Consider the following 23129-nt stretch of genomic DNA (forward strand, 5'->3'; position numbering starts at 1 on the left):
AGCTCTGATGGAGTCAGGACTCAGAGAGACACGAGGAGAGCTGGAGCTCTGATGGAGTCAGGACTCAGAGAGACACGAGGAGAGCCGGAGCTCTGATGGAGTCAGGACTCAGAGAGACACGAGGAGAGCTGGAGCTCTGATGGAGTCAGGACTCAGAGACACAAGGAGAGCTGGAGCTCTGATGGAGTCAGGACTCAGAGACACGAGGAGAGCTGGAGCTCTGATGGAGTCGGGACTCAAAGAGACACGAGGAGAGCTGGAGCTCTGATGGAGTCAGGACTCAGAGACACGAGGAGAGCTGGAGCTCTGATGGAGTCAGGACTCAGAGAGAGACACGAGGAGAGCTGGAACTCTGATGGAGTCAGGACTCAAAGAGACACGAGGAGAGCTGGAGCTCTGATGGAGTCAGGACTCAGAGAGACACGAGGAGAGCTGGAGCTCTGATGGAGTCAGGACTCAGAGACACACGAGGAGAGCTGGAGCTCTGATGGAGTCAGGACTCAGAGACACGAGGAGAGCTGGAGCTCTGATGGAGTCAGGACTCAAAGACACGAGGAGAGCTGGAGCTCTGATGGAGTCAGTACTCAGAGACACACGAGGAGAGCTGGAGCTCTGATGGAGTCAGGACTCAGAGAGACACGAGGAGAGCTGGAGCTCTGATGGAGTCAGGACTCAGAGACACGAGGAGAGCTGGAGCTTTGATGGAGTCAGGACTCAGAGAGACACGAGGAGAGCTGGAGCTCTGATGGAGTCAGGACTCAGAGACACGAGGAGAGCTGGAGCTCTGATGGAGTCAGGACTCAGAGACACGAGGAGAGCTGGAGCTCTGATGGAGTCAGGACTCAGAGAGACACGGGGAGAGATGGAGCTCTGATGGAGTCAGGACTCAGAGACACGAGGAGAGCTGGAGCTCTGATGGAGTCAGGACTCAGAGACACGAGGAGAGCTGGAGCTTTGATGGAGTCAGGACTCAGAGAGACACGAGGAGAGCTGGAGCTCTGATGGAGTCAGGACTCAGAGACACGAGGAGAGCTGGAGCTCTGATGGAGTCAGGACTCAGAGACACGAGGAGAACTGGAGCTCGGATGGAGTCAGGACTCAGAGAGACACGAGGAGAGCTGGAGCTCTGATGGAGTCAGGACTCAGAGAGACACGAGGAGAGCTGGAGCTCTGATGGAGTCAGGACTCAGAGAGACACGAGGAGAGCTGGAGCTCTGATGGAGTCAGGACTCAGAGAGACACGAGGAGAACTGGAGCTCGGATGGAGTCAGGATTCAGAGAGACACGGGGAGAGCTGGAGCTCTGATGGAGTCAGGACTCAGAGAGACACGGGGAGAGCTGGAGCTCTGATGGAGTGAGGACTCAGAGAGACACGGGGAGAGCTGGAGCTCTGATGGAGTCAGGACTCAGAGAGACACGGGGAGAGCTGGAGCTCTGATGGAGTGAGGACTCAGAGACACGAGGAGAGCTGGAGCTCTGATGGAGTCAGGACTCAGAGAGACACGAGGAGAGCTGGAGCTCTGATGGAGTCAGGACTCAGAGACACGAGGAGAGCTGGAGCTCTGATGGAGTCAGGACTCAGAGACACAAGGAGAGCTGGAGCTCTGATGGAGTCAGGACTCAGAGAGACACGAGGAGAGCTGGAGCTCTGATGGAGTCAGGACTCAGAGAGACACGAGGAGAGCTGGAGCTTTGATGGAGTCAGGACTCAGAGAGACACGAGGAGAGCTGGAGCTCTGATGGAGTCAGGACTCAGAGAGACACGGGGAGAGCTGGAGCTCTGATGGAGTCAGGACTCAGAGAGACACGAGGAGAGCTGGAGCTCTGATGGAGTCAGGACTCAGAGAGACACGAGGAGAGCTGGAGCTCTGATGGAGTCAGGACTCAGAGAGACACGAGGAGAGCTGGAGCTCGGATGGAGTCAGGACTCAGAGACACGAGGAGAGCTGGAGCTCTGATGGAGTCAGGACTCAGAGACACGAGGAGAACTGGAGCTCGGATGGAGTCAGGACTCAGAGAGACACGAGGAGAACTGGAGCTCGGATGGAGTCAGGACTCAGAGAGACACGGGAAAAGCTGGAGCTCTGATGGAGTCAGGACTCAGAGAGACACGAGGAGAGCTGGAGCTCTGATGGAGTCAGGACTCAGAGAGACACGAGGAGAGCTGGAGCTCTGATGGAGTCAGGACTCAGAGAGACACGAGGAGAGCTGGAGCTCTGATGGAGTCAGGACTCAGAGAGACACGAGGAGAGCTGGAGCTCTGATGGAGTCAGGACTCAGAGACACGAGGAGAGCTGGAGCTCTGATGGAGTCAGGACTCAGAGAGACACGAGGAGAGCTGGAGCTCTGATGGAGTCAGGACTCAGAGACACGAGGAGAGCTGGAGCTCTGATGGAGTCAGGACTCAGAGAGACACGAGGAGAGCTGGAGCTCTGATGGAGTCAGGACTTAGAGAGACACGAGGAGAGCTGGAGCTCTGATGGAGTCAGGACTCAGAGAGACACGGGGAGAGCTGGAGCTCTGATGGAGTCAGGACTCAGAGAGACACGGGGAGAGCTGGAGCTCTGATGGAGTCAGGACTCAGAGAGACACGAGGAGAGCTGGAGCTCTGATGGAGTCAGGACTCAGAGACACGAGGAGAGCTGGAGCTCTGATGGAGTCAGGACTCAGAGAGACACGAGGAGAGCTGGAGCTCTGATGGAATCAGGACTCAGAGACACGAGGAGAGCTGGAGCTCTGATGGAGTCAGGACTCAGAGAGACACGAGGAGAGCTGGAGCTCTGATGGAGTCAGGACTCAGAGAGACACGAGGAGAGCTGGAGCTCTGATGGAGTCAGGACTCAGAGACACGAGGAGAGCTGGAGCTCTGATGGAGTCAGGACTCAGAGAGACACGAGGAGAACTGGAGCTCTGATGGAGTCAGGACTCAGAGAGACACGAGGAGAGCTGGAGCTCTGATGGAGTCAGGACTCAGAGAGACACGAGGAGAGCTGGAGCTCTGATGGAGTCAGGACTCAGAGACACGAGGAGAGCTGGAGCTCTGATGGAGTCAGGACTCAGAGAGACACGAGGAGAGCTGGAGCTCTGATGGAGTCAGGACTCAGAGAGACACGAGGAGAGCTGGAGCTCTGATGGAGTCAGGACTCAGAGAGACACGAGGAGAGCTGGAGCTTTGATGGAGTCAGGACTCAGAGACACACGAGGAGAGCTGGAGCTCTGATGGAGTCAGGACTCAGAGAGAGACGAGGAGAGCTGGAGCTCTGATGGAGTCAGGACTCAGAGAGACACGAGGAGAGCTGGAGCTCTGATGGAGTCAGGACTCAGAGAGACACGAGGAGAGCTGGAGCTCTGATGGAGTCAGGACTCAGAGAGACACGAGGAGAGCTGGAGCTCTGATGGAGTCAGGACTCAGAGAGACACGAGGAGAGCTGGAGCTCTGATGGAGTCAGGACTCAGAGAGACGAGGAGAGCTGGAGCTCTGATGGAGTCAGGACTCAGAGACACGAGGAGAGCTGGAGCTCGGATGGAGTCAGGACTCAGAGACACGACGAGAGCTGGAGCTCTGATGGAGTCAGGACTCAGAGAGACACGAGGAGAGCTGGAGCTCTGATGGAGTCAGGACTCAGAGAGACACGAGGAGAGCTGGAGCTCTGATGGAGTCAGGACTCAGAGACACGAGGAGAGCTGTAGCTCTGATGGTGTCAGGACTCAAAGAGACACGAGGAGAGCTGGAGCTTTGATGGAGTCAGGACTCAGAGAGACACGAGGAGAGCTGGAGCTCTGATGGAGTCAGGACTCAGAGAGACGCGAGGAGAGCTGGAGCTCTGATGGAGTCAGGACTCAGAGACACGAGGAGAGCTGGAGCTCTGATGGAGTTAGGATTCAGAGAGACACGAGGAGAGCTGGAGCTCTGATGGAGTCAGGACTCAGAGAGACACGAGGAGAGCTGGAGCTCTGATGGAGTCAGGACTCAGAGAGACGAGGAGAGCTGGAGCTCTGATGGAGTCAGGACTCAGAGAGACACGAGGAGAGCTGGAGCTCTGATGGAGTCAGGACTCAGAGAGACACGAGGAGAGCTGGAGCTCTGATGGAGTCAGGACTCAGAGAGACACGAGGAGAGCTGGAGCTCTGATGAAGTCAGGACTCAGAGAGACACGAGGAGAGCTGGAGCTCTGATGGAGTCAGGACTCAGAGACACGAGTAGAGCTGGAGCTCTGATGGAGTCAGGACTCAGAGACACGAGGAGAGCTGGAGCTCTGATGGAGTCAGGACTCAGAGAGACACGAGGAGAGCTGGAGCTCTGATGGAGTCAGGACTCAGAGACACGAGGAGAGCTGGAGCTCTGATGGAGCCAGGACTCAGAGAGACACGAGGAGAGCTGGAGCTCTGATGGAGTCAGGACTCAGAGAGACACGAGGAGAGCTGGAGCTCTGATGGAGTCAGGACTCAGAGAGACACGAGGAGAGCTGGAGCTCTGATGGAGTCAGGACTCAGAGAGACACGAGGAGAGCTGGAGCTCTGATGGAGTCAGGACACAGAGAGACACGAGGAGAGCTGGAGCTCTGATGGAGTCAGGACTTAGAGAGACACGGGGAGAGCTGGAGCTCTGATGGAGTCAGGACTTAGAGAGACACGAGGAGAGCTGGAGCTCTGATGGAGTCAGGACTCAGAGACACGAGGAGAGCTGGAGCTCTGATGGAGTCAGGACTCAGAGACACGAGGAGAGCTGGAGCTCTGATGGAGTCAGGACTTAGAGAGACACGAGGAGAGCTGGAGCTCTGATGGAGTCAGGACTCAGAGAGACACGAGGAGAGCTGGAGCTCTGATGGAGTCAGGACTCAGAGAAACACGAGGAGAGCTGGAGCTCTGATGGAGTCAGGACTCAGAGAGACACGAGGAGAGCTGGAGCTCTGATGGAGTCAGGACTCAGAGAGACACGAGGAGAGCTGGAGCTCTGATGGAGTCAGGACTCAGAGAGACACGAGGAGAGCTGGAGCTCTGATGGAGTCAGGACTCAGAGAGACACGAGGAGAGCTGGAGTTCTGATGGAGTCAGGACTCAAAGAGACACGAGGAGAGCTGGAGCTCTGATGGAGTCAGGACTCAGAGAAACACGAGGAGAGCTGGAGCTCTGATGGAGTCAGGACTCAGAGAGACACGAGGAGAGCTGGAGCTCTGATGGAGTCAGGACTCAGAGAGACACGAGGAGAGCTGGAGCTCTGATGGAGTCAGGACTCAGAGAGACGAGGAGAGCTGGAGCTCTGATGGAGTCAGGACTCAGAGACACGAGGAGAGCTGGAGCTCTGATGGAGTCAGGACTCAGAGAGACACGAGGAGAGCTGGAGCTCTGATGGAGTCAGGACTTAGAGAGACACGAGGAGAGCTGGAGCTCTGATGGAGTCAGGACTCAGAGAGACACGAGGAGAGCTGGAGCTCTGATGGAGTCAGGACTTAGAGAGACACGAGGAGAGCTGGAGCTCTGATGGAGTCAGGACTCAGAGAGACACGAGGAGAGCTGGAGCTCTGATGGAGTCAGGACTCAGAGACACGAGGAGAGCTGGAGCTCTGATGGAGTCAGGACTTAGAGAGACACGAGGAGAGCTGGAGCTCTGATGGAGTCAGGACTCAGAGAGACACGAGGAGAGCTGGAGCTCTGATGGAGTCAGGACTCAGAGAAACACGAGGAGAGCTGGAGCTCTGATGGAGTCAGGACTTAGAGAGACACAAGGAGAGCTGGAGCTCTGATGGAGTCAGGACTCAGAGAGACACGAGGAGAGCTGGAGCTCTGATGGAGTCAGGACTCAGAGACACGGGGAGAGCTGGAGCTCTGATGGAGTCAGGACTCAGAGAGACGAGGAGAGCTGGAGCTCTGATGGAGTCAGGACTCAGAGACACGAGGAGAGCTGGAGCTCTGATGGAGTCAGGACTCAGAGAGACACGAGGAGAGCTGGAGCTCTGATGGAGTCAGGACTTAGAGAGACACGAGGAGAGCTGGAGCTCTGATGGAGTCAGGACTCAGAGACACGAGGAGAGCTGGAGCTCTGATGGAGTCAGGACTTAGAGAGACACGAGGAGAGCTGGAGCTCTGATGGAGTCAGGACTCAGAGAGACACGAGGAGAGCTGGAGCTCTGATGGAGTCAGGACTCAGAGAAACACGAGGAGAGCTGGAGCTCTGATGGAGTCAGGACTTAGAGAGACACAAGGAGAGCTGGAGCTCTGATGGAGTCAGGACTCAGAGAGACACGAGGAGAGCTGGAGCTCTGATGGAGTCAGGACTCAGAGACACGGGGAGAGCTGGAGCTCTGATGGCAAACACTGACGAGCTTCGGCCGGAAAAGTCATCCGAGATGGGACTGGTGTGGCGCAGTGGATAGAGCCTTGGTGTTGGGATCAGGGGTCACAGGTTCAAACTCCACGGCAGTCAGCATGTCGTTGTGTCCCTGAGAGACTTCACTCCTGTGGAGATTGTCCACAGTATTGAGTATGTAAGTCGCTTTGGATAAAAGCAATTTACAAGTAACATGTGATTTAATGAGATGTCACGGTCTGACCACAGGGTAGAGATGCCACAATCAATTCTAAAGAGATCTTCTGTAGTTCCAGGTTTGAACTAGTTCAGAGTTCAGAGTGTAATAATCAACATTCTCCATCAGGGAGTCTAAACCAATATGGACCCTGAATCTAGCTGTCGTCCATAGAAAAGAACATGCGCCAGGTAACCTACGTTCCTAAAGTGAAGTGCTTCTAGAGGTCCCTGAACAGTGAGCTACCTCATGGCAGCTTGTGCTCTGTCATAGACTGGAAACAATGCGCCCAAGCTGCTCCTCCTCCTTTAGAGATAGCAGCAGACACCAGGCCGTAGACCTGTGCCGTGGGAAAGGAGGCGGTGAGAGGAGAAAACGATGAACTGTGTGGGAGGTTGAATACCTAAGCAAATGATTCCCCAACATATGACTTTATTGAAGAGGCTGTGACACTTAGCATTGCTTTTATTTATAGATTCTCATTTTTTTGTGTGAACTCCATTTCATTTTCTTAAAGAAATTACAACTAAGGGATAATTGTGGGAGGGTTTGGGGATTTCAATATCCTATTAGGCTTCTCAGTAATTGTTGTGCATGAAATAAAGAACTAAGAGAGAAGTGCTGGCAGCTTTAAAAGGGAATCATGGCTTCACCACAAGACATTAGAAATCACAGATTGATATTTGATGTTTTTCTTAAATAATCAGCAGCTTCTCTTCCCTGATTGGCTGCCCTCTGTCTTTCTTAAATATGCAGAAACGTGTTGATGTGGTCCTGAAGTGTTTCTTGGGAGGATGTTTTCTGATCTTGTGTTCCGGGTGGTTTCTGTTTGCGTGGTGTGTTCAGTTTCCTCTGAGGAGCATGCTGTTCCTCCCACGCAGAGCAGAGGTCTCTCTTCTGTCCTGCAGTCTGCTTCTTACTTCCACTTTAGATCTCCCTCAACAGTGTTACTGCACTCTGCATAAGGCACATACGCCTGACACGTTAGATCGTTATCGTGTGTCTTTGCAGATGCATTGAAGCTCAGAGAGGCAAACACATGTTCTGGGGATTTATTCTTCATTGAGATGTTATTGTATATTTTCAAAGACAGACATAGCAATAAAGACAGATGGGAAACAATAAAAAGAATTTAAATCTCACTTTACTTCCCGTTTGCCTCTCAGGGCTTCCATCGCGTTAAGAGAGTGTGTGTTGTGGTCCACGTGCAAGACACTGCTCTTCAGACAATTTGGTTTGAGTATAAAAACATGAGCATTGATTTAGTGCTTCGCCAAAAGAAAATCAGTGTTCAAATGCAATTATTAGATTTTTAAAAAAAACAAAATCATGTAGAACCAGTAAAGAGAAGCAACCTGATGTGCATCACACACACACACACACACACACACACACACACACACACACACACACACACACACACACACACACACACACACACACACACACACACACACACACACACACACACACACACACACACATATACAAACACACACTATATTAACAAACACACACAGATATGTTAAGATGCTGCTGGTAGTATGTGGGGTAATAGGCGAAAAATAAGATGAACACAAAAACACAACACACACACATCCACACACACGCACGCACACATACACAGGCGCGCGCACATCGATCCATCGCTTGTTTGTTCGAATCTGCTTCTGCGCATGCTCAGACTGTCGCTCCTCCTCTCTCGTGCCCATAGTTACGCGCGGAGGAGAGCAGCTTAGCAACCCGAGGAGGAAGGAGCAGAGAGGAGATCTGCAGGAAACAGAAACGGATCCATCGGCAGAAACAGAGACACGTTGGTGCTGCAGAACCTGGATCCTCTGAGGAATCGCTAACCAGGTTCTTTTAATAATAATAATAATATTAATAATAGCATTTTTATAGAGCTTTTCCTAGTGCTCAAAGACGCTTGATCCAGTTCCACCTCTCTCCATCCGGAACCAGGTCTCATTTGATCCAGTTCCTCTCTCTCCATCCTAAACCAGGTCACATTTGATCCAGTTCTCCTCTCCATTAACACAGAGTATGAAGTTCGTGCTGGTTCTGGTGGGCGCCGGTTCTCTGGCCTTCCTCGGCGCGGTGATCTGCATCATCGCCAGTGTTTACCCCCGGAAACACGCCTCTTTCCCCGGGGACAACAGCACGCTGGGCCCGGAGGCGCTCATGGAGCCTCTGGAGCCTCTGGAGCTCACAGGATCCGACTCTTACCGCGGGGAGAACGGGCTCGGAGGCCTGGAGGTTCCCGGTCTGAACCACGTTCACCTCGGGGAGGACATCGGAGGAGGGTCCGCCAAACAGTTCAGCTTCAGCCGGTTGATCTGCACTCCGGTGCCGGTGGGGGAGTGCCGGGGAAACATGAAGGACCTGAAGAGGCAGCAGCAGGCGGACCAGGTGGGGTTACAATCCGTTACAATGACTGGTTATGGAAGAACAATATAGTAACCTAAAAATGTAGTTAAAAAGTATTTATATGCATCTTTCCATTACCATCATTACAAAACACTCTCTGCGATACAACATGTGCAATATTATTATTCAATGCAAGGCTTTTATTGTCATTGACAATGAAAATCTTAGGTCACAGGCTCCTCCAACACAACACAACAGATAATAGTGCAAGTAAATCCAAATAAAACAGAAAATAATACAAATTGTGCAGAATAGTCTACAAGTAAATGGAATTGATGCACACAATACAACAATATCTGTTTTCTTTTGTTATTACTGCCGATTTTTATTCCATATTTTATTCCATTCCGTTATCCGTTATATTTTACTATATTTTTTTATATTTTTTTAGTTCTCTTTCTGTGTTTTTTTATTTACTTTTGTATGCACCACGACATCAAGTCAAATTCCTCGTACGTATCACTGGTGATAAACCTGATTCTGATTATTAATAATGTTCTATTATATCGTGCAATTACGTATCCGCCACTATGTTTTTTTGCACTACTAAATACTGTTAATATTTACATTAATGATGTGATCATCTCTGTTTCCTGCAGTGATGTAATTGCTCTTTTTACTGTACAGTTTGATTATCGTGCTGCTGTGTTCATTGTATTTTTTGTAACTCTGGCACAACTATTTCCTTCAGGATAAATAAAGTATTATTCATATTATTCATATTATTCATATTATTATAAATTCTATCACAATTTAAAGTGCCTCACCAAAATAATATCAGTGTTTAAATAATGTGTAACCTAAACATTTAGTTACGTTTCTTAAAGTAAAATGATTTATATGCGTATGTTTGAATGTAAACTAATTACATATTTTTTATGTAATTGTAATTTAGTTAGCTTTTTTCTCTTTCTTGATTACGTAATCCGTTAGATAAGATAATAAAATATATTCTTTATTGATGGCAAATTGTGGATTATTTTCGTTACAGCAACATAAAACAAGACATAGCCCAACAGTAGCCTCCTTTAGCTTCGCGGTGGTGACGTGAAGTCATGTGACCTTGCTGTAGTTCCTTTATAGCCCAACATTAGCCTCCTTTAGCTTAGCGGTGGTGACGTGAAGTCATGTGACCGTGCTGTAGTTCCTTTATAGCCCAACATTAGCCTCCTTTAGCTTAGCGGTGGTGACGTGAAGTCATGTGACCGTGCTGTAGTTCCTTTATAGCCCAACATTAGCCTCCTTTAGCTTAGCGGTGGTGACGTGAAGTCATGTGACCGTGCTGTAGTTCCTTTATAGCCCAACATTAGCCTCCTTTAGCTTCGCGGTGGTGACGTGAAGTCATGTGACCTTGCTGTAGTTCCTTTATAGCCCAACATTAGCCTCCTTTAGCTTAGCGGTGGTGACGTGAAGTCATGTGACCGTGCTGTAGTTCCTTTATAGCCCAACATTAGCCTCCTTTAGCTTAGCGGTGGTGACGTGAAGTCATGTGACCGTGCTGTAGTTCCTTTATAGCCCAACATTAGCCTCCTTTAGCTTAGCGGTGGTGACGTGAAGTCATGTGACCGTGCTGTAGTTCCTTTATAGCCCAACATTAGCCTCCTTTAGCTTAGCGGTGGTGACGTGAAGTCATGTGACCGTGCTGTAGTTCCTTTATAGCCCAACATTAGCCTCCTTTAGCTTAGCGGTGGTGACGTGAAGTCATGTGACCGTGCTGTAGTTCCTTTATAGCCCAACATTAGCCTCCTTTAGCTTAGCGGTGGTGACGTGAAGTCATGTGACCGTGCTTTAGTTCCTTTATAGCCCAACATTAGCCTCCTTTAGCTTAGCGGTGGTGACGTGAAGTCATGTGACCGTGCTGTAGTTCCTTTATAGCCCAACATTAGCCACCTTTAGCTTAGCGGTGGTGACGTGAAGTCATGTGACCGTGCTGTAGTTCCTTTATAGCCCAACATTGGCCTCCTTTAGCTTAGCGGTGGTGACGTGAAGTCATGTGACCGTGCTGTAGTTCCTTTATAGCCCAACAGTAGCCTCCTTTAGCTTAGCGTTAGTTCCTTTAGAGCCCAACATTAGCCACCTTTAGCTTAGCGGTGGTGACGTGAAGTCATGTGACCGTGCTGTAGTTCCTTTATAGCCCAACATTAGCCTCCTTTAGCTTAGCGGTGAAGACGTGAAGTCATGTGACCGTGCTGTAGTTCCTTTATAGCCCAACATTAGCCTCCTTTAGCTTAGCGGTGGTGACGTGAAGTCATGTGACCGTGCTGTAGTTCCTTTATAGCCCAACATTAGCCACCTTTAGCTTAGCGGTGGTGACGTGAAGTCATGTGACCGTGCTGTAGTTCCTTTATAGCCCAACATTAGCCTCCTTTAGCTTAGCGGTGGTGACGTGAAGTCATGTGACCGTGCTGTAGTTCCTTTATAGCCCAACATTAGCCTCCTTTAGCTTAGCGGTGGTGACGTGAAGTCATGTGACCGTGCTGTAGTTCCTTTATAGCCCAACATTAGCCACCTTTAGCTTAGCGGTGGTGACGTGAAGTCATGTGACCGTGCTGTAGTTCCTTTATAGCCCAACATTGGCCTCCTTTAGCTTAGCGGTGGTGACGTGAAGTCATGTGACCGTGCTGTAGTTCCTTTATAGCCCAACAGTAGCCTCCTTTAGCTTCGCGTTAGTTCCTTTAGAGCCCAACATTAGCCACCTTTAGCTTAGCGGTGGTGACGTGAAGTCATGTGACCGTGCTGTAGTTCCTTTATAGCCCAACATTAGCCTCCTTTAGCTTAGCGGTGGTGACGTGAAGTCATGTGACCGTGCTGTAGTTCCTTTATAGCCCAACAGTAGCCTCCTTTAGCTTAGCGTTAGTTCCTTTAGAGCCCAACATTAGCCACCTTTAGCTTAGCGGTGGTGACGTGAAGTCATGTGACCGTGCTGTAGTTCCTTTATAGCCCAACATTAGCCTCCTTTAGCTTAGCGGTGAAGACGTGAAGTCATGTGACCGTGCTGTAGTTCCTTTATAGCCCAACATTAGCTGCCTTTGCTTTTATTGCTATGTGTTAGCTTTTTAACTTCTGACAAAATCTGTTGCTCCCCCAGCCAGAGGAGGACTGGAGTTTCCTTCGCACCACAGCAGAGGATCTCCGTCAGATGGTTGTTCAGCAGAACGATCAGATCTTAATGGACCAGAGGACGATCCGCGAGCTGAAAGGGAAGCTGAACGAGTGTGAGAGCGGCCTTGAGGACGAGAGGAACGTTCCTGAGCGGAGCATCGGGGTGTGGAGCGGGAACAGGAGAGTGATGGCTGGAGACGATGTGAGTTCTTCAGCCGCCGCTCAGCTGCAGACGGCCCGAGCTGTGGAGGAACTGGCAAGGGCCATCATGGACCTGAAGGACCGCATCGAGAAGCTAGAGGTAAATACTTCGACTTAAGCATTTTTTGAGTGTCTAGAAAAGCGCTATGTAAGTGTCATTATTGTTATTGTTATTATTAGTATTATTCTTATCTATGTGTTTGTACCTCAACGGGCTGAATTGAAACTAATAATTAACCTTGGTGTTATAAAAATCTCCCTGGTCCCCGGCTTGATCTTCAATCTCAGGATCCATGTATCTGTGATCCTCTCCAGAATGGAAGGAGTCATCACATACAGAGCATCAACTAGTTCCTGAACAGTGTCCTTCACATGCTGATATCCAAGAGAGGGAGTTCCACAGTCACAAGATGGAGGAATAGAAAGCAGTATTCAATGTTTACTTCAGATTAGCTCCACGTCAGAAATGATCATGCTTGTCATATGTCTCTCTCCATAGAGGCTGAATCATCATGTTAATCACATAGCTATCATATGCCTCAAACAGTCCTGATGCTCTTCTAGGTCATCACACATCCTGTCATGTTCACAGTTGATACCTTTGTTACCATGTTACTCTCAGATTCATCACATTCAGTGTTTTCCAGCACTTGGCAAACCCCATTCCACACTTTACCGTTCACTTTTCCTCCTGTTGGCCTTTCGGGGCCTCCGTAGTTCTGTGCAGGTTGAGGTGCATAAACGAGTGTGTGTAACGGTGCGTTTGAAAGACGCTGTTGTTCAGCAAGTTTGAGTTGATTTACTGACCTGAGATCTGTGTAACTGCAGGGGCTTTGAATCAAACTAGAATGAGGAATGTGTGTCCGCATTAGGCCTGGGCATGGAGAGAGATTACTGAACTCACTGACAGACACTAAATAACCACACATTTCAGAACAGAATGACCCTCAGAGACTCTGAAATACTAAGAATATACAAAAACCATGATTTAAAACAACCACAAAGAGACGCTGACTAAAATAGTGACAAAAGGTATTCAAAGCGATTCAAAATGTGACATTAAACAACCTCAAAGACAAAATGCCTCCACAGTGAATGAGTTAATAAAATTACACTGAGAGACAAACCGACCAATCAGAGACACGAATGATTATATTTTGCTCAACTTCCCCAAAAGGACCAAAAACCTTCTTCTCACATGTTTTAAAACGTCTCCCGATTCCTCTGCCAAGATCCAGTCACTGAATTCTTTAAAAATCAATGTATAAAAATAAACCCTAGCAATTTGAATTCTCTATTTTCAAACTTGTACAAATTCCCCCCAAAAAACATAAATATTATATTTCTCTCATTTATGATTTTGGTCAATTTTCTCCTTTTTTTGTGAATTCCCACGACCAGAAGACCTTCAGAATAAAACCCACTTCCTCCTGAGGTCACTTCACTGGGAAATGAAAGTGGAGAAATAATCCTCTCGATCTTCTTCTTCGTTGGTTTTCAATGAAGGTTCCCATCCGAAATGCTGCTTTAAATAACGTGTCCTCCAGTTTCCCCTCTGCTATAAACTCTCCGTCCCAAACGCTGCCGCACATCACCCCGTGACTGACCCCAGGGAAATCTCCTCTGCATCCACCGTTATGTCCACGTCTCTCTATGCAGGCGAACAAAACACTTTCCAATCAAAGAAAAATAACCACCTTCATTTCCAACTTTGCTATACACCCTGCAAAACCGTCAGAAATCTCCTTTTCCATGTGGTATTTTGTCGACGTTCAGTTTGCTACGGAAGACAAACATACTTCTCGTACATAAGAAAAGATAATCCTCCCTTTTCCCAATTCGTCGTCTTCCAACTTCTCCTGCACAACTTCCGTGGGAAAATACCCAGAAAGGGTCTCTCTGGAACTTTAAGGAATCAAATGTAGGTTTTTCTAACGTTGTTTCCATCCCAGCAGATAACGGACAAAAACACGTCACACCAAGAAACCTCCAGAGACCTCAGAGGATTTGATCTCACTTCATTCCTACAGCGTAAAAATACTTCTCATGCAGAAAACCATCCTCCACTCGATTCCCACTCTGCTCTGAATTCTGCAAAACTCCCAGAAGCCTCCTTGTTTCATCCAGAATGATGTCGATGTTCTCAGGTTTCTCTTTCTATCCTAGTACATGTAATACCCCCGGACTAAAACGCTTCAATAGCCCTCCCCTCAATTTCACCACATGTTTGAAATCCTTTCTTTTCAACCGCCTGCTGCTGAACCCCCCCCCCCCCCCCAAAAAAAAACCCAAACCCCCAGAAATCTCCTGTTTCATCCAGAGCTTTTCCGTTTTGCTCAGAGAGCCACCTCCCCCTGCTCCTCCTCTCGTGCTCCATGTCTTACCTGCAGAAACACCAGCAGTGGGACTCTTTAAAGAGGCTTTCAAGGTGTCCCCCCTCTCTCTCCCCCTCCCCTCTCTCCCTCTCTCCCCCTCTCCCCCCCCCTCCCCTCTCTCCCTCCCCCTCCCCTCAATCCCCCCTCCCCTCTCCTTCCCCTCTTTTATTCTCACCTCTCCGCTGACAACTCGTGACTCAGGCCTTTCTCATGTCTTTACTGCGCCCCATGGGAAATCTCCTCCCCCCTCCCATAACTCCTCTTCCTCCCCCCTCCCATAACTCCTCCTCCTCTTCCTCCCCTATTCCCCCATGGTGTCATCCACCCCATTCTCTGCATCAGCATCCGACAGCAGCATCGACACATAAATAAAAGATGAAGCTGCTGGACAGGAAGGAGGAGGAGGAGGGGGGGGGGAGTCAGGTTCACACACACACACACACACACACACACACACACACACACACACACACACACACACACACACACAGTGGATTTATCTCCTGTCCTGAGCTCAGCAGGTCTGTTGGTTTTATAAATGGTCGCCTCTATAATAACAGAGCTCTCTCTTTCCTGCTGTTTCAACACCTTCCTCCTCCTCTTCCCCTTCCTCCTCTTCCTCCTCCTCCTCCTCCTCCCCTTCCTCCACTTCTTTTAAACGTCTGCTATGAATACACCATGAATGCAACACCTCTCTCTGTGTTGCTGTGTTGCTGTGTTGTGCTCTAAATGTGTCAGCACTCGCCCTCTCTGATTCAGACCAAACAGATCAACTCAGTAAAAACCTTGAAGCAGTTACGAGTCCCTCGTCTTTCTTAACTGAAATATAGGGTACACTTTAAAGTCATATGTTTTGGCTGTAAAGGCGCACTATCAATGAAATCACAGACTGATCGATGAACCCGATGAAATAACTGCTGGTTCCTTCTGACAGCACGGCACATTCATTAGATACTGAGAAACACTTTGATTGGTGTATTGCTGCTACAGCTTTGTAGCCAATTAACCAATTAACTCAACTTAATGTCCCAACATATGAGCTGGAGACCCTACTCTGCATTTCTAGCATTTTAAGATGTCCGGGGTCACTGAGGACTAGGATCTGCAGACAGACTCTTTTCTTATCTTATAAATACAGTTGTAAACTAAAACTATTATTTAGAAAACCAAACCCTGAATGCTCTGATCTGTGAACTCGTGCTTGTTGTTGTACATTTTATTTGTTTTGGTTGTTTTGTACAAATAAATTATTTGTTTAAAATAGGGCTGTCAAGTTAACACGTTAATAACGCGTTAACGCAAACAAAAATTAACGCCGCAAATTATTTTAACGCGATTAACGCATGTATATTTTTTGTCCTCGGCCGCCCCGTAGTTTCAGAGCGCATCGAGTTTAAAATACCATCTACAAGCTGATGCTGACAGCCCCGCTCCTGCCGTCCGCTTGCGGCAGACCACACTTCCACGCTCACCGGCAGGCACCGACTAGCCATCGGGAGGACCGGGAGGGTGTGTGTATGTGTGGCGCGAGAGAGCGAGAGAGAGACCTTACGTGTATTGTTGTTGTTGTTGTTAGCATCTGGTGCTAGCTAGCTGCGCTAACGGATATAAGGAGCTGTTTCAATGAAAACAGAGGAGCGACATTACGCCGACAACTGCGCCGAGCACTTGACTTCATGCAGGTAGCCAGACAGCGGGGCATAGTGGGAAAAGTCAGCACACTCAGCACGGGTAGTGTGCGCAACATGATTGCAGCGTCCAGGCAGCTCCTGTTCGAGCATGCCTTGAGTTGCACACAGCTCCAACGATCCATCACACACACACACACACACACACACACACACACACACACACACACACACACACACACACACACACACACAGACACAGACACAGACACACACACACACACACACACACACACACACACACACACACACACACGTCATCGTTCAAATGATAATAAACATTTGCATAAAGAATATTTGTCAACTCATATGTTGATAAGAGTATTAAAAACTTGAAAAAATATTCCTCTAAGGTAAATTTAGAACAGATAAAAAATGTGCGATTAATCGCGATTAACTATGGACAATCATGCGATTAATCGCGATTCAATATTTTAATCGACTGACAGCCCTAGTTTAAAACAATGAACCCAATATCACGGATGACGAGGACCTGAACTTTGATTTTCATCAACAATGTCAGTCGAGGACCAGAAGTTGAAGCTTCTTCTTCTTGCTCCTTTTGAACATGACGGACACTATTTCAGAATGTATTGATGGCCTTGCTCAAGGGCACCACGGCAGGTTCAAGACAGTGAACTGGGACCCCTCCAAGTAGCAGTCCTTTCCATATTTAGGTCTGGTCGGGGACTTGAACCGGCGACCCTACGGCTCCCAGTCCACGCCCCTGCCGGACATTAATATAAATGTCCTTAAAATGAAGTCCGAGTCACAGAAAGTTGTTGTTGTTGGTCCCTTTAGCTGCAGACTCTTTTCTTATCTTATAAATATGTGTATTATCATTAATATACCCCCCCCCCCTCCCCCCCCCCCCCGCAGGCGGAGATCGGCCCTGCGGCTCTAAACCTCTCGGACTCGTCTCCAGGCAGTAACAATCCAGGTGTAAACCCCCCAGACCCCCCGCCCCACCCCCCAGCAGAGCTTCCTCTTCCTCCTCTCCTGCTCCTCTTCCTCGCCGCCCCGCCTCCCCCGGACCCCGACCCCCCCCAGCTAAAGGCTCCCCCAGGGGGAAGGCTCCCTGGAGAGTGGAGGACCTGGAGGGGGAGCTGGAGAGGAAGATCAAGCTGCTGGAGAAGGAGCGTCAGACCATGAGGACGGAGACCGAGGGCCAGCAGGAGAAACTGAACCAGGGCATCGACACGGCCGACGCCAGGGTGCAGGAGCTGGAGACAAGTGAGTGGGGGGGGGGGGGGGGGCATGGGGGGGGATTAGAGGGCCAGCAGGAGAAACTGAACCAGGGCATCGACACGGCCGACGCCAGGGTGCAGGAGCTGGAGACAAGTGAGTGGGGGGGGGGGTTATGGGGGGGGGATTAGAGGGCCAGCAAGAGAAACTGAACCAGGGCATCGACACGGCCGACGCCAGGGTGCAGGAGCTGGAGACAAGTGAGTGTGGGGGGGGGGGGGCCATGGGGGGGGATTAGAGGGCCAGCAGGAGAAACTGAACCAGGGCATCGACACGGCCGACGCCAGGGTGCAGGAGCTGGAGACAAGTGAGTGTGGGGGGGGGGGGTTATGGGGGGGGGGATTAGAGGGCCAGCAGGAGAAACTGAACCAGGGCATCGACACGGCCGACGCCAGGGTGCAGGAGCTGGAGACAAGTGAGTGGGGGGGGGGGGGCATGGGGGGGGAGTAGAGGGCCAGCAGGAGAAACTGAACCAGGGCATCGACACGGCCGACGCCAGGGTGCAGGAGCTGGAGACAATGACCTTTCCAACAATCCCCGATGTAACATTATACAACATACAGATATGTATAAAGTATGTTTAAAGTATGTTTAAAGTATGTTTAAAGTATGTTTAAAGTATGTATAAAGTATATCCTATATACACAATCAACAGACACATTTACACATATGCACACATTAAGATAAAAAAACACAACAATCAATAAATACTAAATATCAGTCACTTCAATATCAAAGACTTTGGAGCAAGACTTTCCATAAAATGTGCTTTGATTGCAGATTGTCCAGAGCAGCGTAAACAAATGGGTCTTGTGCTGGATTTGAGTGTCTGAGTGTGGGGGAGTTATAGTCCAGTGGGGGAGAGGGGGAGAGGGGAGAGGAGAGAGAGAGAGGGGGGAGAGGAGAGAGAGAGGGGGGAGGAGAGAGAGAGAGGACGAGAGGAGAGAGAGAGGACGAGAGGAGAGAGAGAGGGGGGAGAGGAGAAAGAGAGAGGGGAGGAGAGAGAGAGAGGGGGAGAGGAGAAAGAGAGAGAGGAGAGGGGGAGAGAGAGAGGGGAGAGGGGGAGAGAGAGGGGGAGAGGAGAGAGAGAGGGGGGAGAGGAGAGAGAGAGGGGAGAGGAGAGAGAGAGAGGGGAGAGGGGGAGAGAGAGAGGGGGAGAGGAGAGAGAGAGGGGGGAGAGGAGAGAGAGAGGGGAGAGGAGAGAGAGAGAGGGGAGAGGGGGAGAGAGAGGGGGAGAGGAGAGAGAGAGGGAGAGAGGGGGGAGAGGAGAGAGAGAGGGGGGAGAGGAGAGAGAGAGGGGAGAGGAGAGAGAGAGGGGGGAGGAGAGAGAGAGAGGGGAGAGGGGGAGAGAGAGGGGGAGAGGAGAGAGAGAGAGCGGGGAGAGAGAGAGGGGAGAGGGGGGAGAGGAGAGAGAGAGGGCGAGAGGAGAGAGAGAGGGAGGGAGATTGTTTGTATTTGTTTTTATATTTCCACAGCTTTTAATTACCAATGTATTATTGTTTATATTCCACTTTATATTTTAACACTTATTTTATTTTAATATTTGTAAAGATGTCTTCTGTATGGCACTCCTTTGCCTCCACAGGAGATGAGATGCTAATGAGCTCAGTGGGAGAACTGGGTCTCTCAGAGCAAACTGGAGATTCAAATAAATCATTCATTAGTGAAGAGGGTCGGGAAAGGTCAAACAGAGACAGGAGCATTAAAGACTAATCACCTTCAGCTTCAGCTGTAAGGTTTGAATGAAGGTTGATGACCTTTAGCTGCTCTGGAGTTTGAGAACGACTCGTTGGTTTTAAAAGAAGATGCGTTTCCTCTAAACCTTCCATAGTTCCCTTTGACTCTGGAAACACTCCTTGATTTGTTGGGAGAGGTCTGTTGAACGAGCTTGAATCACACACACACACACACACACACACACACACACACACACACACACACACACACACACACACACAGACAGACAGACAGACAGACAGACAGACAGACAGACAGACAGACAGACAGACAGACACACACACGTACTAAGACGGGATATTTAGACTAAGGAGATCTTAATTATCTGGGAAAACTTATTTTCAACTACATGTATATTATCAAAGTGAGCCTGAAATGCTCAAAAGTGTTCAGTTTTCTGATGTTAGTTGGTGATCTTCCAAGAACAATTTGTTTTTGTTTTTTATATCAAGTAAGATCTATTTGTTAAAACAAGATGAACCATCTTTCACAAAAACCACAGCAGCTTAAAAATCATGTTTCATTTGAGATACGACCCAAAATAAGATGTTTTCAAGAGTCTTGAAGATGCGTTGTCTAAAAACAAGAACCTCTATCTCACTGCGTTGTTGCCTCTTCAGTTAATGTGTCTTCTCTTGAGTGTAAAGACATATTCGGACTAGATGTTAGACTAACATACTTGGCAAGAGGTTTCTACAGTGTGCTTAAAGTCCTCTTCCTGTCTTCCTCCTCAGCGCTGACGGAGCCTTCGTTCCCGGAGGGCTTCGTGCTCTCCTTCCCGATGAGGACCAACTACATGTACGGCCTGGTGAGGAAGGAGATCTCTGAGATGTACGCCTTCACGGCCTGCGTCTGGCTGAAGGTCCGAGAGGGCGGCATCGGGACCCCCTTCTCCTACTCTGTGCCGGGTCAGCCCAACGAGCTGGTGCTGCTGCAGGGGGTCCACAACCCCGTGGAGCTGCTCATCAACGACAAGGTGGGCAGAGAGGGCAAGAGTACACACATCCTTTACTCAAGCAGAAGTACACACATCCTTTACTCAAGAAGAAGTACACACATCCTTTACTCAAGCAGAAGTACACACATCCTTTACTCAAGAAGTACACACATCCTTTACTCAAGTAGAAGTACACATCCTTTACTCAAGTAGAAGTACACACATCCTTTACTCAAGCAGAAGTACACACATCCTTTACTCAAGTAGAAGTACACACATCCTTTACTCAAGCAGAAGTACACATCCTTTACTCAAGTAGAAGTACACACATCCTTTACTCAAGTAGAAGTACACACATCCTTTACTCAAGCAGAATTACACATCCTTTACTCAAGTAGAAGTTCAGATACTCGTGTTTAAAAATACTCTGGTGAAAGTAGAAGTACTGACTAAACTTCTTGACTCAAGTCAAAGTAAAGAGGCTTTGAAATGTACTTCAGTAAAAAGTACCCATAACTAGCAGCTGTTTTAAAGAGTACCTGACCTCCCTTTATATTAATAGAACAATAAAGTCATTGTTAGCTAATGAATGTTTCCATGGTGACCAACGGCAACATGACAACGTTTCCATTGGTCCCTCTTCTTTAGAGAAGACCAGGAAATGATGGATACACGGATCGTGTTCAAATCAATAGGCACGCAATGACTCTGAATAATAATGATCACGCCACCAAACACACATTCAGACTAAAGGAACCAGCCTGTTTGGAAAATGAGAGAAGTAGAAAGTACAGGTATTTGAGTTCAACATGTAAGAAGTAGAAAGTTCAGGTATTTGTGTTCAACATGTAAGAAGTAGAAAGTACAGGTATTTGAGTTCAACATGTAAGAAGTAGAAAGTTCAGGTATTTGTGTTCAACATGTAAGAAGTAGAAAGTACAGGTATTTGAGTTCAACATGTAAGAAGTAGAAAGTACAGGTATTTGTGTTCAACATGTAAGAAGTAGAAAGTACAGGTATTTGAGTTCAACATGTAAGAAGTAGAAAGTACAGGTATTTGTGTTCAACATGTAAGAAGTAGAAAGTACAGGTATTTGTGTTCAACATGTAAGAAGTAGAAAGTACAGGTATTTGAGTTCAACATGTGAGAAGTAGAAAGTACAGGTATTTGTGTTCAACATGTAAGAAGTAGAAAGTACAGGTATTTGTGTTCAACATGTGAGAAGTAGAAAGTACAGGTATTTGAGTTCAACATGTAAGAAGTAGAAAGTACAGGTATTTGAGTTCAACATGTAAGAAGTAGAAAGTACAGGTATTTGTGTTCAACATGTAAGAAGTAGAAAGTACAGGTATTTGAGTTCAACATGTAAGAAGTAGAAAGTACAGGTATTTGGGTTCAACATGTAAGAAGTAGAAAGTACAGGTATTTGAGTTCAACATGTAAGAAGTAGAAAGTACAGGTATTTGTGTTCAACATGTAAGAAGTAGAAAGTACAGGTATTTGAGTTCAACATGTAAGAAGTAGAAAGTACAGGTATTTGGGTTCAACATGTAAGAAGTAGAAAGTACAGGTATTTGAGTTCAACATGTAAGAAGTAGAAAGTACAGGTATTTGTATTCAACATGTGAGAAGTAGAAAGTACAGGTATTTGTGTTCAACATGTGAGAAGTAGAAAGTACAGTTATTTGTGTTCAACATGTAAGAAGTAGAAAGTACAGGTATTTGTGTTCAACATGTAAGAAGTAGAAAGTACAGGTATTTGAGTTCAACATGTAAGAAGTAGAAAGTACAGGTATTTGAGTTCAACATGTAAGAAGTAGAAAGTACAGGTATTTGTGTTCAACATGTGAGAAGTAGAAAGTACAGGTATTTGTGTTCAACATGTAAGAAGTAGAAAGTACAGGTATTTGTGTTCAACATGTAAGAAGTAGAAAGTACAGGTATTTGAGTTCAACATGTAAGAAGTAGAAAGTACAGGTATTTGTGTTCAACATGTAAGAAGTAGAAAGTACAGGTATTTGAGTTCAACATGTGAGAAGTAGAAAGTACAGGTATTTGAGTTCAACATGTGAGAAGTAGAAAGTACAGGTATTTGAGTTCAACATGTGAGAAGTAGAAAGTACAGGTATTTGTGTTCAAAGTGTAAGAAGTAGAAAGTACAGGTATTTGTGTTCAAAGTGTAAGAAGTAGAAAGTACAGGTATTTGTGTTCAAAGTGTAAGAAGTAGAAAGTACAGGTATTTGGGTTCAACATGTGAGAAGTAGAAAGTACAGGTATTTGGGTTCAAAGTGTAAGAAGTAGAAAGTACAGGTATTTGGGTTCAACATGTAAGAAGTAGAAAGTACAGGTATTTGTGTTCAACATGTAAGAAGTAGAAAGTACAGGTATTTGAGTTCAACATGTAAGAAGTAGAAAGTACAGGTATTTGTGTTCAACATGTAAGAAGTAGAAAGTACAGGTATTTGTGTTCAACATGTAAGAAGTAGAAAGTACAGGTATTTGAGTTCAACATGTCAGAAGTAGAAAGTACAGGTATTTGTGTTCAACATGTAAGAAGTAGAAAGTACAGGTATTTGTGTTCAACATGTAAGAAGTAGAAAGTACAGGTATTTGTGTTCAACATGTGAGAAGTAGAAAGTACAGGTATTTGAGTTCAACATGTAAGAAGTAGAAAGTACAGGTATTTGAGTTCAACATGTGAGAAGTAGAAAGTACAGGTATTTGAGTTCAACATGTAAGAAGTAGAAAGTACAGGTATTTGAGTTCAACATGTGAGAAGTAGAAAGTACAGGTATTTGTGTTGAAATATAAGTAAGAAAAAAATAAATAAAAAAAAGTAGTGGAGTAAAGTACTGATACCAGAAACATGTACTTAAGTAAAGTAACTAAGTA

At 47.6% G+C, this 23129-nt stretch overlaps 1 protein-coding gene across 1 annotated transcript in view; it reads left to right on the plus strand.

The window, feature by feature from the left end:
• The first annotated feature begins 8091 nt into the window (after window positions 1-8091).
• The window catches only part of nptxrb (neuronal pentraxin receptor b), a 27314-nt gene continuing 12276 nt past the window's right edge, over window positions 8092-23129 (plus strand). The window contains 5 exon segments of the mRNA XM_079643151.1: window positions 8092-8933; window positions 12040-12354; window positions 17197-17275; window positions 17278-17550; window positions 20034-20275. Coding sequence (XP_079499277.1) covers window positions 8568-8933; window positions 12040-12354; window positions 17197-17275; window positions 17278-17550; window positions 20034-20275 — 1275 coding nt within the window. The 5' untranslated portion in view covers window positions 8092-8567.

This window comes from Notothenia rossii (genome assembly GCF_949606895.1).
Source record: "Notothenia rossii genome assembly, chromosome: 1".
Lineage (NCBI taxonomy): Eukaryota > Metazoa > Chordata > Actinopteri > Perciformes > Nototheniidae > Notothenia > Notothenia rossii.